An 18,957-nucleotide genomic window follows, 5' to 3' on the forward strand; every position below is an offset into this window, starting at 1 on the left:
CTTCCGGGCACACCGTCCACCGCTAGCTCGTCGAAATCAAAATGTATGAAGTGGATATTTTCCGCGCTTCAAGATAGTGCAATAATTTATGACGACTTCTGCTGTTTTAACAACAACAAAAAATTGGTCGTGTGCATTTACTACTATCCGGGTTGTTTCGTTAGCTAGCTAGCTAGCTAGCTGGAAAACAAGAGTTGCGATCTTCGTGAAAGGCACTTTCTTACCGCTTGTTAAAGAAGATGTCTGCGGAAGAGGCGGCAGACAACACAACCCCGGCGGACGCGAGTGCGGGAGATGGCGGCGGAGACGAGGAAGAAGAGTGGCTCTACGGAGGTAAAGAGGTGTTACAATGAATAAAACATTAGCTAAGTTGTTCGAGTTATAACTAAGCCACATGCAACTGCAAATCATTAGCACAGGCGCTACCTATTTAGCACAGTAGTTGCTGTAGCTAGCTTGCTAAAGCATAAGCCGTGGTGGTGCTGCATGTGTTGGCCTAGCGTCACTGTAAACGTCAAGCCGGCTCACTAACGCTACAGCATTCAGGAATGCACCAAAGATTTGCACTTTGCTCAGTTTGTAGTTATCTAACTACCGGTATGTGGAAAAATACAATGGACAGAAAGAAGTATTGGATATGAAGGGTTCGTTTACATTGATCTTCTGAAAGAACAAACGTGACTAGCTAGCTATGTAAATTAAATAACTAGGTCACGTGAGATATTGTAATCTATGACTTTTATTGTTGACATATTACAGTTAGTTAATGAATGTTCGTTTCCCTTCTAGATGATGATGAGAGAGCTGATGAAGAAGAGGCCAAACTAACCGCTGCTGTCAGGTGACTTTCCTCGCCCTCCACCCGTTTGTGTCTAAGCTGGTTACTGAGTCGTCTCAACTTTCTCTGTTGTCTACAGGATGTGTCAGAACGTGTTGGTGATATTTACACCCTCAGTCTGAATGTGTTGGTGATATTTACACCCTCAGTCTGAATGTGTTGGTGATATTTACACCCTCAGTCTGTTGGTGATATTTACACCCTCAGTCAGAATGTGTTGGTGATATTTACACCCTCAGTCTGAATGTATTAGTGATATTTACACCCTCAGTCAGAATGTGTTGGTGATATTTACACCCTCGGTCTGAATGTGTTGGTGATATTTACACCCTCAGTCCGAATGTGTTGGTGATATTTACACCCTCAGTCTGAATGTGTTGGTGATATTTACACCCTCAGTCTGAATGTGTTGGTGATATTTACACCCTCAGTCCGAATGTGTTGGTGATATTTACACCCTCAGTCTGTGTTGGTGATATTTACACCCTCAGTCTGAATGTGTTGGTGATATTTACACCCTCAGTCTGAATGTGTTGGTGATATTTACACCCTCAGTCTGTGTTGGTGATATTTACACCCTCAGTCTGTGTTGGTGATATTTACACCCTCAGTCTGAATGTGTTGGTGATCTTTACACCCTCAGTCTGAATGTGTTGGTGATATTTACACCCTCAGTCTGAATGTGTTGGTGATATTTACACCCTCAGTCTGAATGTATTGGTGATATTTACACCCTCAGTCTGAATGTGTTGGTGATATTTACACCCCCAGTCTGAATGTGTTGGTGATATTTACACCCTCAGTCTGAATGTGTTGGTGATATTTACACCCTCAGTCTGTGTTGGTGATATTTACACCCTCAGTCTTAATGTGTTGGTGATATTTACACCCTCAGTCTTAATGTGTTGGTGATATTTACACCCTCAGTCTGAATGTATTGGTGATATTTACACCCTCAGTCTGAATGTATTGGTGATATTTACACCCTCAGTCTGAATGTGTTGGTGATATTTACACCCTCAGTCTGTGTTGGTGATATTTACACCCTCAGTCTGTGTTGGTGATATTTACACCCTCAGTCTGTGTTGGTGATATTTACACCCTCAGTCTGTGTTGGTGATATTTACACCCTCAGTCTGAATGTGTTGGTGATATTTACACCCTCAGTCTGAATGTGTTGGTGATATTTACACCCTCAGTCTGAATGTGTTGGTGATATTTACACCCTCAGTCTGAATGTGTTGGTGATATTTACACCCTCAGTCTGTGTTGGTGATAGTTACACCCTCAGTCTGTGTTGGTGATATTTACACCCTCAGTCTGAATGTATTGGTGATATTTACACCCTCAGTCTGAATGTGTTGGTGATATTTACACCCTCAGTCTGTGTTGGTGATATTTACACCCTCAGTCTGTGTTGGTGATATTTACACCCTCAGTCAGAATGTGTTGGTGATATTTACACCCTCAGTCTTAATGTGTTGGTGATATTTACACCCTCAGTCTGAATGTATTGGTGATATTTACACCCTCAGTCTGAATGTGTTGGTGATATTTACACCCTCAGTCTGAATGTGTTGGTGATATTTACACCCTCAGTCTGAATGTGTTGGTGATATTTACACCCTCAGTCTGTGTTGGTGATATTTACACCCTCAGTCTGTGTTGGTGATATTTACACCCTCAGTCTGAATGTGTTGGTGATATTTACACCCTCATTCTGAATGTATTGGTGATATTTACACCCTCAGTCTGAATGTGTTGGTGATATTTACACCCTCAGTCTGAATGTGTTGGTGATATTTACACCCTCAGTCTGAATGTGTTGGTGATATTTACACCCTCAGTCTGAATGTGTTGGTGATATTTACACCCTCAGTCTGAATGTGTTGGTGATATTTACACCCTCAGTCTGAATGTGTTGGTGATATTTACACTCTCAGTCTGAATGTGTTGGTGATATTTACACCCTCAGTCTGAATGTGTTGGTGATATTTACACCCTCGGTCTGAATGTGTTGGTGATATTTACACCCTCAGTCAGAATGTGTTGGTGATATTTACACCCTCAGTCTGAATGTGTTGGTGATATTTACACCCTCAGTCTGAATGTGTTGGTGATATTTACACCCTCAGTCTGAATGTGTTGGTGATATTTACACCCTCGGTCTGAATGTGTTGGTGATATTTACACCCCCGGTCTGAATGTGTTGGTGATATTTACACCCTCAGTCTGAATGTGTTGGTGATATTTACACCCTCAGTCTGTTGGTGATATTTACACCCTCAGTCTGAATGTGTTGGTGATATTTACACCCTCAGTCTGTGTTGGTGATATTTACACCCTCAGTCTGAATGTGTTGGTGATATTTACACCCTCAGTCTGAATGTGTTGGTGATATTTACACCCTCAGTCTGAATGTGTTGGTGATATTTACACCCTCAGTCTGAATGTGTTGGTGATATTTACACCCTCAGTCTGAATGTATTGGTGATATTTACACCCTCAGTCTGAATGTATTGGTGATATTTACACCCTCAGTCTGAATGTATTGGTGATATTTACAACCTCAGTCTGAATGTATTGGTGATATTTACACCCTCAGTCTGAATGTGTTGGTGATATTTCCACCCTCAGTCTGAATGTGTTGGTGATATTTACACCCTCAGTCTGAATGTATTGGTGATATTTACACCCTCAGTCTGAATGTATTGGTGATATTTACACCCTCAGTCTGAATGTATTGGTGATATTTACACCCTCAGTCTGAATGTGTTGGTGATATTTCCACCCTCAGTCTGAATGTGTTGGTGATATTTACACCCTCAGTCTGAATGTATTGGTGATATTTACACCCTCAGTCTGAATGTATTGGTGATAGTTACACCCTCAGTCTGAATGTGTTGGTGATATTTCCACCCTCAGTCTGAATGTATTGGTGATATTTACACCCTCAGTCTGAATGTGTTGGTGATATTTACACCCTCAGTCTGAATGTATTGGTGATATTTACACCCTCAGTCTGAATGTGTTGGTGATATTTCCACCCTCAGTCTGAATGTATTGGTGATATTTACACCCTCAGTCTGAATGTGTTGGTGATATTTCCACCCTCAGTCTGAATGTGTTGGTGATATTTACACCGTCAGTCTGAATGTATTAGTGATATTTACACCCTCAGTCTGAATGTGTTGGTGATATTTCCACCCTCAGTCTGAATGTGTTGGTGATATTTACACCCTCAGTCTGAATGTGTTGGTGATATTTACACCCTCAGTCTGAATGTGTTGGTGATATTTACACCCTCAGTCTGAATGTATTGGTGATATTTACACCCTCAGTCTGAATGTATTGGTGATATTTACGCCCTCAGTCTGAATGTATTGGTGATATTTACACCCTCAGTCTGAATGTATTGGTGATATTTACACCCTCAGTCTGAATGTATTGGTGATATTTACACCCTCAGTCTGAATGTATTGGTGATATTTACACCCTCAGTCTGAATGTATTGGTGATATTTACACCCTCAGTCTGAATGTATTGGTGATATTTACACCCTCAGTCTGAATGTATTGGTGATATTTACACCCTCAGTGCACCTGTTCCTGCTACGGAGTCAGATGAGGCAGCTGCTACAGGCAACGGAGTGGAAGCTCAGGTAAGACCTCTCTTCTCCTGTTAGTCCCAAATGGCACTCTATTCCCCCATAGTGCTCTACGTTTGACCAAAGTAGTGCACTATAACGGGAATAGGGTGCCATTTGGTACCGAGGGGCAGTGTTTCTCCTATCGTTGTTGACTTGGGCTTTGTGTGTAATTAAGGCCTGGAGTTTCTCCTGTTCAGTTCATGCGGTCTGGAAACACTCCAGGCCCTACTATGTTATGTGTAGAAGAGATGGGTTCTGATCCGGTTTCTGTCTGTTTCTGTTTGTTTCTCTCTCCTCCCCCTTCTCTCTCTTTCCCCCCCTCTTTTTCCATCTCTCTCCCTATCCCCTTACCTCTCCCTCTCTATTCCCTCTCTCTCTCTTTCTCTCCACGTCTCTCTCTCTCTCTCTCTCTCTCTCTCTGTCTCTCTCTCTCTGTCTCTCTCTGTCTCTCTCTCTCTCTCTCTCTCTCTTCTCTCTCTCTTTCCCTCTCTATCCCCTCTCTCTCCTCCCCCCCCCCTCTCTCTCTCTCTCTCTCTGTCTCTCTCTCTCTCTCTCTCTCTCTGTCTCTCTCTGTCTCTCTCTCTCTCTCTCTCTCTATCCCTTCTCTCTCTCTATTCCCTCTCTATCCCCTCTCTCTCTCTATTCCCTCTCTATCCCCTCTCTCTATTCCCTCTCTATCCCCTCTCTCTATTCCCTCTCTCTTTCCCTCTCTATCCCTTCTCTCTCTTTCCCTCTCTATCCCCCCCCCTCTCTCTCAGGAGAAGGAGCCAGGAGATGATGACGACAGTGATAGCGACAGTGACGATGATGACGATGATGTTCGCGTCACCATCGGAGACATCAAGACCGGAGCTCCACAGTACACGTACGTGTCTTTAAAGTAGAGGTTGACCGACTATGATTTTTCACTGCCAATTCCGATTATTGGATGACCAAAAAAAGCCGATACCGATTAATCGGCCGATTTGTATGTATTTGTAATATTGACAATTACAACAATACTGAATGAACACTTTTATTTTAATATAATACATAAATAAAAATCTATTTAGTCTCAAATAAATTATGAAACATGTTCAATTTGGTTTAAATAATGAAAAAACACATTGTTGGAGAAGAAAGTAAAAGTGCAATATGTGCCATGTAAAAAAAGCTAACGTTTAAGTTCCTTGTTCAGAACATGAGAACATATGAAAGCTGGTGGTTCCTTTTGACATGAGTATTCAATATTCCCAGTTAAGAAGTTTTAGGTTGTAGTTATAGGACTATTTCTCTCTCTACCATTTGTATTTCATATACCTTTGACTATTGGATGTTCTAATAGGTACTTTAGTATCGCCAGCCTAATCTCAGGAGTTGATAGGCTTGAAGTCATAAACAGCTCAATGCTTGAAGAGCTGCTGGCAAAACGCAGGAAAGTGCTGTTTGAATGAATGCTTACGAGCCTGCTGCTGCCTACCACAGCTCAGTCAAACTGCTCTATCAAATATCAAATCATAGACTTAATTATAATATAATAAACACACAGAAATACGAGCTTTAGGTCATTAATATGGTCAAATCCGGAAACTATAATTTCGAAAACAAAACGTTTATTCTTTCAGTGAAATACGGAACCGTTACGTATTTTATCGAACAGGTGGCATCCATACGTCTAAATATTCCTGTTACGTTGCACAACCTTTAGTGTTATGTCATAATTATGTAAAAATCTGGCAAATTACGGTCTTTGTTAGGAAGAAATGGTCTTCACACAGTTCGCAACGAGCCAGGTGGCCCAAACTGCTGCATATACCCTGACTCTGCTTGCACAGAACCCAAGAGAAGTGACACAATTTCCCTAGTTAATATTGCCTGCTAACATTTAATTTTTGGGGCCTCCCGGGTGGCGCAGTGGTCTAAGGCACTGCATCGCAGCGCTAGCTGTGCCACCAGAGATTCAGTGCGGCTTGGTTGGGTTGTGTTTCGGAGGACGCGTGGCTCTTGACCTTCGGCCTCTCCCGAGTCCGTACGGGAGTTGCAGCGATGAGACAAGACTGTAACTACCAATTGGGGAGAAAAAAGGGTTAACATTTTTTTTTTTTTTAAACATGAATTTCTTTTAACTAAATATGCGGGTATAAACATTTTTAAAGAAAGGCATTGATGTTTATGGTTAGGTACATTGGTGCAACGACAGTGCTTTTTTTGTGAATGCGCATGTTAAATCATCCCCCGTTTGGCGAAGTAGGCTGTGATTCGATGATAAATTAACAGCCACCGCATTGATTATTTGCAACGCAGGGACAAGCTAGTTAAACTAGTAATATCATCAACCATGTGTAGTTAACTAGTGATTATGTTAAGATTGATTGTTTTTTTATAAGATAAGTTTAATGCTAGCTACGGTCTTTAGAGGGGGATAGTTCACCCTACGTTCTTTAAAGGGATAGTTCACCCTACGTTCTTTAAAGGGATAGTTCACCCTACGTTCTTTAAAGGGATAGTTCACCCTACGTTCTTTAAAGGGATAGTTCACCCTACGTTCTTTAAAGGGATAGTTCACCCTACGTTCTTTAAAGGGATAGTTCACCCTACGTTCTTTAAAGGGATAGTTCACCCTACGTTCTTTAAAGGGATAGTTCACCCTACGTTCTTTAAAGGGATAGTTCACCCTACGGTCTTTAAAGGGATAGTTCACCGCAATGTCTAAGCCGATCTGTCCTTATTATTCCCAGATAAGGGGTTTCAAGTACAGCTGATGAGCCTGAATTCATCTATTTTATTTCACAGCCTTTGACGCTGTAGCGGTAAATTGTGTGTTGTTGTTGACATGTCTGGTTTGTTGTTGTAGAACGTATGGAGTGGCTCCTGTTAACCTGAACATAAAGACAGCGGGAGCCAGACCCTATGGAACAGGTACTGTAGTATTCTGTCCACCACCTGTTCTATGCACCTGACTTTACATAGGCCTACATGGAGTGGGAAATGTATAGTACAGGCTTATATAGGTGTCCATTCCCACCGCCGTGTCTTGATAGGTGTCCATTCCCACCGCCGTGTCTGGATAGGTGTCCATTCCCACCGCCATAGGTGTCCATTCCCACCGCCGTATCTCAATAGGTGTCCATTCCCACCGCCATGTCTGGATAGGTGTCCATTCCCACCGCCGTGTCTCGATAGGTGTCCATTCCCACCGCCGTGTCTCGATAGGTGTCCATTCCCACCGCCGTGTACTGATAGGTGTCCATTCCCACCACCATAGGTGTCCATTCCCACCGCCGTGTCTGGATAGGTGTCCATTCCCACCACCATAGGTTTCCATTCCCACCACCATAGGTGTCCATTCCCACCGCCGTGTCTCGATAGGTGTCCATTCCCACCGCCGTGTCTGGATAGGTGTCCATTCCCACCGCCGTGTCTGGATAGGTGTCCATTCCCATCACCGTGTCTCGATAGGTGTCCATTCCCACCGCCGTGTCTGGATAGGTGTCCATTCCCACCGCCATGGGTGTCCATTCCCACCGCCGTGTCTTGATAGGTGTCCATTCCCACCGCCGTGTCTTGATAGGTGTCCATTCCCACCGCCGTGTCTTGATAGGTGTCCATTCCCACCGCCATGTCTTGATAGGTGTCCTTTCCCACCACCGGGTCTGGATAGGTGTCCATTCCCACCGCCATAGGTGTCCATTTCCACCGCCGTGTCTGGATAGGTGTCCATTCCCACCGCCGTGTCTGGATAGGTGTCCATTCCCACCGCCGTGTCTGGATAGGTGTCCATTCCCACCGCCGTGTCTCGATAGGTGTCCATTCCCACCGCCGTGTCTCGATAGGTGTCCATTCCCACCGCCGTGTCTGGATAGGTGTCCATTCCCACCGCCGTGTCTCGATAGGTGTCCATTCCCACCGCCGTGTCTTGAGAGGTGTCCATTCCCACCGCCGTGTCTCGATAGGGTTCCATTCCCACCGCCGTGTCTCGATAGGGTTCCATTCCCACCGCCACAGGTGTCCATTCCCACCACCGTGTCTGGATAGGTGTCCATTCCCACCGCCGTGTCTTGAGAGGTGTCCATTCCCACCGCCGTGTCTTGAGAGGTGTCCATTTCCACCGCCGTGTCTCGATAGGGTTCCATTCCCACCGCCACAGGTGTCCATTCCCACCACCGTGTCTTGGGCGGTTAAGTGGAACTAGATGGTATAAATGTAGATATTGTTGATATAAATTTTTGATTGATGTACTAAATTGTCCTCTGTATATTACTGGTCGATATTCTAAATGTTTTATTTTCTATGTGGTGTTTTTGGTTTCTATTCTCTCTAGTAGGGAACAAGTTAAAGGGTGTGGATCTGGAGGCCCCGGGCAACATCAATGGAGTCCCAGTGGTGGAGGTGGACATGGAGACATTCGAGGAGAAACCCTGGAGGAAACCAGGTACGTGTTACTGTGTCTTCTGAACAGAGTGGGGAGGGGGTGGGGTTACATTTCTGATTGGTCCACTTTTACACTGAGAGGCTTGGTAGGAGTTTGTAAAAAATAAACGAGAGTGTGTGTGTGTGTCTGTAGGTGCTGACCTGTCTGTCTGTCTTTCTCTCTCTGTGTGTGTGTGTGTGTGTGTGTGTGTGTGTGTGTGTGTGTGTGTGTGTGTGTGTGTGTGTGTGTGTGTGTGTGTGTGTGTGTGTGTGTGTGTGTGTGTGTAGGTGCTGACCTGTCTGACTACTTTAACTATGGGTTCAACGAGGACACGTGGAAGGGCTACTGTGACAAACAGAAGAGGCTGAGGATGGGCCTGGAGGTCGTTAACATCTCCTCCACCACCAGCAAAATCACTGTAAGATACAACACCTCCTCCACTACCAGCTAAATCACTGTAAGATACAACACCTCCTCCACTACCAGCTAAATCACTGAGATACAACACCTCCTCCACTACCAGCTAAATCACTGAGATACAACACCTCCTCCACTACCAGCAAAATCACTGTAAGATACAACACCACCTCCACTACCAGCTAAATCACTGAGATACAACACCTCCTCCACTACCAGCTAAATCACTGTAAGATACAACACCTCCTCCACCACCAGCAAAATCACTGAGATACAACACCTCCTCCACTACCAGCTAAATCACTGAGATACAACACCTCCTCCACTACCAGCTAAATCACTGTAAGATACAACACCTCCTCCACCACCAGCTAAATCACTGTAAGATACAACACCTCCTCCACCACCAGCAAAATCACTGAGATACAATACCTCATCCACTACCAGCTAAATCACTGAGATACAACACCTCCTCCACTACCAGCTAAATCACTGAGATACAACACCTCCTCCACTACCAGCTAAATCACTGAGATACAACACCTCCTCCACTACCAGCTAAATCACTGTAAGATACAACACCTCCTCCACCACCAGCTAAATCACTAAGATACAACACCTCCTCCACTACCAGCTATATCACTGAGATACAACACCTCCTCCACTACCAGCTAAATCACTAAGATACAACTCCTCCTCCACTACCAGCTAAATCACTGAGATACAACACCTCCTCCACTACCAGCTAAATCACTGTACGATACAACACCTCCTCCACTACCAGCTAAATCAATAAGATACAACACCTCCTCCACTACCAGCTAAATCACTAAGATACAACACCTCCTCCACCACCAGCTAAATCACTAAGATACAACACCTCCTCCACTACCAGCTAAATCACTAAGATACAACACCTCCTCCACTACCAGCTAAATCACTGTAAGATACAACACCTCCTCCACTACCAGCTAAATCACTGTAAGATACAACACCTCCTCCACTACCAGCTAAATCACTAAGATACAACACCTCCTCCACCACCAGCTAAATCACTAAGATACAACACCTCCTCCACTACCAGCTAAATCACTGTAAGATACAACACCTCCTCCACTACCAGCTAAATCACTGAGATACAACACCTCCTCCACCACCAGCTAAATCACTGAGATACAACACCTCCTCCACTACCAGCTAAATCACTGAGATACAACACCTCCTCCACTACCAGCTAAATCACTGTAAGATACAACACCTCCTCCACTACCAGCAAAATCACTGAGATACAACACCTCCTCCACTACCAGCTAAATCACTGAGATACAACACCTCCTCCACCACCAGCTAAATCACTGAGATACAACACCTCCTCCACCACCAGCTAAATCACTAAGATACAACACCTCCACTACCAGCTAAATCACTGAGATACAACACCTCCTCCACTACCAGCTAAATCACTAAGATACAACACCTCCTCCACCACCAGCTAAATCACTGAGATACAACACCTCCTCCACCACCAGCTAAATCACTGAGATACAACACCTCCTCCACTACCAGCTAAATCACTGTAAGATACAACACCTCCTCCACTACCAGCTAAATCACTGTAAGATACAACACCTCCTCCACTACCAGCTAAATCACTAAGATACAACACCTCCTCCACCACCAGCTAAATCACTAAGATACAACACCTCCTCCACTACCAGCTAAATCACTGTAAGATACAACACCTCCTCCACTACCAGCTAAATCACTGAGATACAACACCTCCTCCACCACCAGCTAAATCACTGAGATACAACACCTCCTCCACTACCAGCTAAATCACTGAGATACAACACCTCCTCCACTACCAGCTAAATCACTGAGATACAACACCTCCTCCACTACCAGCTAAATCACTGAGATACAACACCTCCTCCACTACCAGCTAAATCACTGAGATACAACACCTCCTCCACTACCAGCTAAATCACTGTAAGATACAACACCTCCTCCACTACCAGCTAAATCACTGTAAGATACAACACCTCCTCCACTACCAGCTAAATCACTAAGATACAACACCTCCTCCACTACCAGCTAAATCACTGAGATACAACACCTCCTCCACTACCAGCTAAATCACTGTAAGATACAACACCTCCTCCACTACCAGCTAAATCACTGTAAGATACAACACCTCCTCCACTACCAGCTAAATCACTGAGATACAACATCTCCTCCACTACCAGCTAAATCACTGAGATACAACACCTCCTCCACTACCAGCTAAATCACTGTAAGATACAACACCTCCACTACCAGCTAAATCACTGAGATACAACATCTCCTCCACTACCAGCTAAATCACTGAGATACAACACCTCCTCCACTACCAGCTAAATCACTGTAAGATACAACACCTCCTCCACTACCAGCTAAATCACTGTAAGATACAACACCTCCTCCACTACCAGCTAAATCACTAAGATACAACACCTCCTCCACTACCAGCTAAATCACTGAGATACAACACCTCCTCCACTACCAGCTAAATCACTGAGATACAACACCTCCTCCACTACCAGCTAAATCACTGTAAGATACAACACCTCCTCCACTACCAGCTAAATCACTAAGATACAACTCCTCCTCCACTACCAGCTAAATCACTGAGATACAACACCTCCTCCACTACCAGCTAAATCACTGTACGATACAACACCTCCTCCACTACCAGCTAAATCAATAAGATACAACACCTCCTCCACTACCAGCTAAATCACTAAGATACAACACCTCCTCCACCACCAGCTAAATCACTAAGATACAACACCTCCTCCACTACCAGCTAAATCACTAAGATACAACACCTCCTCCACTACCAGCTAAATCACTGTAAGATACAACACCTCCTCCACTACCAGCTAAATCACTGTAAGATACAACACCTCCTCCACTACCAGCTAAATCACTAAGATACAACACCTCCTCCACCACCAGCTAAATCACTAAGATACAACACCTCCTCCACTACCAGCTAAATCACTGTAAGATACAACACCTCCTCCACTACCAGCTAAATCACTGAGATACAACACCTCCTCCACCACCAGCTAAATCACTGAGATACAACACCTCCTCCACTACCAGCTAAATCACTGAGATACAACACCTCCTCCACTACCAGCTAAATCACTGTAAGATACAACACCTCCTCCACTACCAGCAAAATCACTGAGATACAACACCTCCTCCACTACCAGCTAAATCACTGAGATACAACATCTCCTCCACTACCAGCTAAATCACTGAGATACAACACCTCCTCCACTACCAGCTAAATCACTGTAAGATACAACACCTCCACTACCAGCTAAATCACTGAGATACAACATCTCCTCCACTACCAGCTAAATCACTGAGATACAACACCTCCTCCACCACCAGCTAAATCACTGTAAGATACAACACCTCCTCCACTACCAGCTAAATCACTGAGATACAACACCTCCTCCACTACCAGCTAAATCACTGAGATACAACACCTCCTCCACTACCAGCTAAATCACTGAGATACAACACCTCCTCCACTACCAGCTAAATCACTGAGATACAACACCTCCTCCACTACCAGCTAAATCACTGAGATACAACACCTCCTCCACTACCAGCTAAATCACTGAGATACAACACCTCCTCCACTACCAGCTAAATCACTGTAAGATACAACACCTCATCCACTACCAGCTAAATCACTGAGATACAACACCTCCTCCACTACCAGCTAAATCACTGTAAGATACAACACCTCCTCCACTACCAGCTAAATCACTGAGATACAACACCTCCTCCACTACCAGCTAAATCACTGTAAGATACAACACCTCCTCCACTACCAGCTAAATCACTAAGATACAACACCTCCTCCACTACCAGCTAAATCACTAAGATACAACACCTCCTCCACTACCAGCTAAATCACTGAGATACAACACCTCCTCCACTACCAGCTAAATCACTGTAAGATACAACACCTCCTCCACCACCAGCTAAATCACTGAGATACAACACCTCCTCCACTACCAGCTAAATCACTAAGATACAACACCTCCTCCACTACCAGCTAAATCACTGAGATACAACACCTCCTCCACTACCAGCTAAATCACTGTAAGATACAACACCTCCTCCACTACCAGCTAAATCACTAAGATACAACACCTCCTCCACTACCAGCTAAATCACTGTAAGATACAACACCTCCTCCACTACCAGCTAAATCACTGAGATACAACACCTCCTCCACTACCAGCTAAATCACTGAGATACTACACCTCCTCCACTACCAGCTAAATCACTGAGATACAACACCTCCTCCACTACCAGCTAAATCACTGTAAGATACAACACCTCCTCCACTACCAGCTAAATCACTGAGATAGAACACCTCCTCCACCACCAGCTAAATCACTGTAAGATACAACACCTCCTCCACCACCAGCTAAATCACTGAGATACAACACCTCCTCCACCACCAGCTAAATCACTAAGATACAACACCTCCTCCACTACCAGCTAAATCACTGAGATACAACACCTCCTCCACTACCAGCTAAATCACTAAGATACAACACCTCCTCCACCACCAGCTAAATCACTGAGATACAACACCTCCTCCACCACCAGCTAAATCACTGAGATACAACACCTCCTCCACTACCAGCTAAATCACTGTAAGATACAACACCTCCTCCACTACCAGCTAAATCACTGTAAGATACAACACCTCCTCCACTACCAGCTAAATCACTAAGATACAACACCTCCTCCACCACCAGCTAAATCACTAAGATACAACACCTCCTCCACTACCAGCTAAATCACTGTAAGATACAACACCTCCTCCACTACCAGCTAAATCACTGAGATACAACACCTCCTCCACCACCAGCTAAATCACTGAGATACAACACCTCCTCCACTACCAGCTAAATCACTGAGATACAACACCTCCTCCACTACCAGCTAAATCACTGAGATACAACACCTCCTCCACTACCAGCTAAATCACTGAGATACAACACCTCCTCCACTACCAGCTAAATCACTGAGATACAACACCTCCTCCACTACCAGCTAAATCACTGTAAGATACAACACCTCCTCCACTACCAGCTAAATCACTGTAAGATACAACACCTCCTCCACTACCAGCTAAATCACTAAGATACAACACCTCCTCCACTACCAGCTAAATCACTGAGATACAACACCTCCTCCACTACCAGCTAAATCACTGTAAGATACAACACCTCCTCCACTACCAGCTAAATCACTGTAAGATACAACACCTCCTCCACTACCAGCTAAATCACTGAGATACAACATCTCCTCCACTACCAGCTAAATCACTGAGATACAACACCTCCTCCACTACCAGCTAAATCACTGTAAGATACAACACCTCCACTACCAGCTAAATCACTGAGATACAACATCTCCTCCACTACCAGCTAAATCACTGAGATACAACACCTCCTCCACTACCAGCTAAATCACTGTAAGATACAACACCTCCTCCACTACCAGCTAAATCACTGTAAGATACAACACCTCCTCCACTACCAGCTAAATCACTAAGATACAACACCTCCTCCACTACCAGCTAAATCACTGAGATACAACACCTCCTCCACTACCAGCTAAATCACTGAGATACAACACCTCCTCCACTACCAGCTAAATCACTGTAAGATACAACACCTCCTCCACTACCAGCTAAATCACTAAGATACAACACCTCCTCCACTACCAGCTAAATCACTAAGATACAACACCTCCTCCACTACCAGCTAAATCACTGTAAGATACAACACCTCCTCCACTACCAGCTAAATCACTGTAAGATACAACACCTCCTCCGCTACCAGCTAAATCACTAAGATACAACACCTCCTCCACTACCAGCTAAATCACTAAGATACAACACCTCCTCCACTACCAGCTAAATCACTAAGATACAACTCCTCCTCCACTACCAGCTAAATCACTGAGATACAACACCTCCTCCACCACCAGCTAAATCACTGTAAGATACAACACCTCCTCCACTACCAGCTAAATCACTGAGATACAACACCTCCTCCACCACCAGCTAAATCACTGTAAGATACAACACCTCCTCCACTACCAGCTAAATCACTGAGATACAACACCTCCTCCACCACCAGCTAAATCACTGTAAGACACAACACCTCCTCCACTACCAGCTAAATCACTAAGATACAACACCTCCTCCACTACCAGCTAAATCACTGTAAGATACAACACCTCCTCCACTACCAGCTAAATCACTGAGATACAACACCTCCTCCACTACCAGCTAAATCACTGTAAGATACAACACCTCCTCCACTACCAGCTAAATCACTGTAAGATACAACACCTCCTCCACCACCAGCTAAATCACTGAGATACAACACCTCCTCCACTACCAGCTAAATCACTGATACAACACCTCCTCCACCACCAGCTAAATCACTGTAAGATACAACACCTCCTCCACCACCAGCTATATCAATGTAAGATACAACACCTCCTCCACTACCAGCTAAATCACTGTAAGATACAACACCTCCTCCACTACCAGCTAAATCACTGAGATACAACACCTCCTCCACCACCAGCTAAATCACTGTAAGATACAACACCTCCTCCACTACCAGCTAAATCACTGATACAACACCTCCTCCACTACCAGCTAAATCACTGAGATACAACACCTCCTCCACTACCAGCTAAATCACTGTAAGATACAACACCTCCTCCACCACCAGCTAAATCACTGAGATACAACACCTCCTCCACTACCAGCTAAATCACTGAGATACAACACCTCCTCCACTACCAGCTAAATCACTGAGATACAACACCTCCTCCACTACCAGCTAAATCACTGTAAGATACAACACCTCCACCACCACCAGCTATATCAATGTAAGATACAACACCTCCTCCACTACCAGCTAAATCACTGTAAGATACAACACCTCCTCCACTACCAGCTAAATCACTGTAAGATACAACACCTCCTCCACCACCAGCTAAATCACTGATACAACACCTCCTCCACTACCAGCTAAATCACTGTAAGATACAACACCTCCTCCACTACCAGCTAAATCACTGAGATACAACACCTCCTCCACTACCAGCTAAATCACTGTAAGATACAACACCTCCTCCACTACCAGCTAAATCACTGAGATACAACACCTCCTCCACTACCAGCTAAATCACTGAGATACAACACCTCCTCCACTACCAGCTAAATCACTGAGATACAACACCTCCTCCACTACCAGCTAAATCACTGTAAGATACAACACCTCCTCCACTACCAGCTAAATCACTGAGATACAACACCTCCTCCACTACCAGCTAAATCACTGAGATACAACACCTCCTCCACCACCAGCTAAATCACTAAGATACAACACCTCCTCCACCACCAGCTAAATCACTAAGATACAACACCTCCTCCACTACCAGCTAAATCACTGTAAGATACAACACCTCCTCCACAACCAACTAAATCACTGAGATACAACACCTCCTCCACTACCAGCTAAATCACTGAGATACAACACCTCCTCCACTACCAGCTAAATCAATAAGATACAACACCTCCTCCACTACCAGCTAAATCACTAAGATACAACACCTCCTCCACTACCAGCTAAATCACTGAGATACAACACCTCCTCCACCACCAGCTAAATCACTGAGATACAACACCTCCTCCACTACCAGCTAAATCACTGAGATACAACACCTCCTCCACTACCAGCTAAATCACTGAGATACAACACCTCCTCCACTACCAGCTAAATCACTGAGATACAACACCTCCTCCACTACCAGCTAAATCACTGAGATACAACACCTCCTCCACTACCAGCTAAATCACTAAGATACAACACCTCCTCCACCACCAGCTAAATCACTGTAAGATACAACACCTCCTCCACTACCAGCTAAATCACTAAGATACAACACCTCCTGCACTACCAGCTAAATCACTGTAAGATACAACACCTCCTCCACTACCAGCTAAATCACTGAGATACAACACCTCCTCCACTACCAGCTAAATCACTGAGATACAACACCTCCTCCACTACCAGCTAAATCACTGAGATACAACACCTCCTCCACTACCAGCTAAATCACTGTAAGATACAACACCTCCTCCACTACCAGCTAAATCACTGTAAGATACAACACCTCCTCCACCACCAGCTAAATCACTGAGATACAACACCTCCTCCACCACCAGCTAAATCACTAAGATACAACACCTCCTCCACTACCAGCTAAATCACTGTAAGATACAACACCTCCTCCACTACCAGCTAAATCACTGTAAGATACAACACCTCCTCCACTACCAGCTAAATCACTGAGATACAACACCTCCTCCACTACCAGCTAAATCACTGTAAGACACAACACCTCCTCCACTACCAGCTAAATCACTAAGATACAACACCTCCTCCACTACCAGCTAAATCACTAAGATACAACACCTCCTCCACCACCAGCTAAATCACTAAGATACAACACCTCCTCCACTACCAGCTAAATCACTGAGATACAACACCTCCTCCACTACCAGCTAAATCACTGAGATACAACACCTCCTCCACTACCAGCTAAATCACTGTAAGATACAACACCTCCTCCACTACCAGCTAAATCACTGAGATACAACACCTCCTCCACTACCAGCTAAATCACTGAGATACAGCACCTCCTCCACCACCAGCTAAATCACTGTAAGATACAACACCTCCTCCACTACCAGCTAAATCACTGAGATACAACACCTCCTCCACTACCAGCTAAATCACTGTAAGATACAACACCTCCTCCACTACCAGCTAAATCACTGTAAGATACAACACCTCCTCCACTACCAGCTAAATCACTGAGATACAACACCTCCTCCACTACCAGCTAAATCACTGAGATACAACACCTCCTCCACTACCAGCTAAATCACTGAGATACAACACCTCCTCCACTACCAGCTAAATCACTAAGATACAACACCTCCTCCACCACCAGCTAAATCACTGTAAGATACAACACCTCCTCCACTACCAGCTAAATCACTGATATACAACACCTCCTCCACCACCAGCTAAATCACTGAGATACAACACCTCCTCCACTACCAGCTAAATCACTAAGATACAACACCTCCTCCACTACCAGCTAAATCACTGTAAGATACAACACCTCCTCCACTACCAGCTAAATCACTGAGATACAACACCTCCTCCACTACCAGCTAAATCACTAAGATACAACACCTCCTCCACTACCAGCTAAATCACTGTAAGATACAACACCTCCTCCACTACCAGCTAAATCACTGAGATACAACACCTCCTCCACTACCAGCTAAATCACTGTAATATACAACACCTCCTCCACTACCAGCTAAATCACTAAGATACAACACCTCCTCCACTACCAGCTAAATCACTGAGATACAACACCTCCTCCACTACCAGCAAAATCACTGTAAGATACAACACCTCCTCCACCACCAGCTAAATCACTGAGATACAACACCTCCTCCACCACCAGCTAAATCAC

The 18,957-nt window shown here is 44.5% G+C and overlaps 1 protein-coding gene across 3 annotated transcripts in view; it reads left to right on the forward strand.

Moving 5' to 3' along the window:
- Positions 1-18,957, forward strand: part of LOC129842598 (pre-mRNA 3'-end-processing factor FIP1-like) — a 49,785-nt gene continuing 30,828 nt past the window's right edge. For 2 of the 3 annotated variants that reach the window (XM_055911224.1, XM_055911225.1), the window contains exons 1-7: positions 1-333; positions 790-841; positions 4,436-4,499; positions 5,246-5,352; positions 7,321-7,385; positions 8,788-8,898; positions 9,165-9,295. In XM_055911224.1, the coding sequence (XP_055767199.1) occupies positions 240-333; positions 790-841; positions 4,436-4,499; positions 5,246-5,352; positions 7,321-7,385; positions 8,788-8,898; positions 9,165-9,295 (624 nt within the window). In that variant the 5' untranslated portion in view covers positions 1-239. The remainder of the gene's footprint in view (positions 334-789; positions 842-4,435; positions 4,500-5,245; positions 5,353-7,320; positions 7,386-8,787; positions 8,899-9,164; positions 9,296-18,957) is intronic. The other variant, XM_055911226.1, reaches the window with a different exon arrangement.

This window comes from Salvelinus fontinalis, unplaced genomic scaffold, assembly GCF_029448725.1.
Source record: "Salvelinus fontinalis isolate EN_2023a unplaced genomic scaffold, ASM2944872v1 scaffold_0056, whole genome shotgun sequence".
NCBI lineage: Eukaryota > Metazoa > Chordata > Actinopteri > Salmoniformes > Salmonidae > Salvelinus > Salvelinus fontinalis.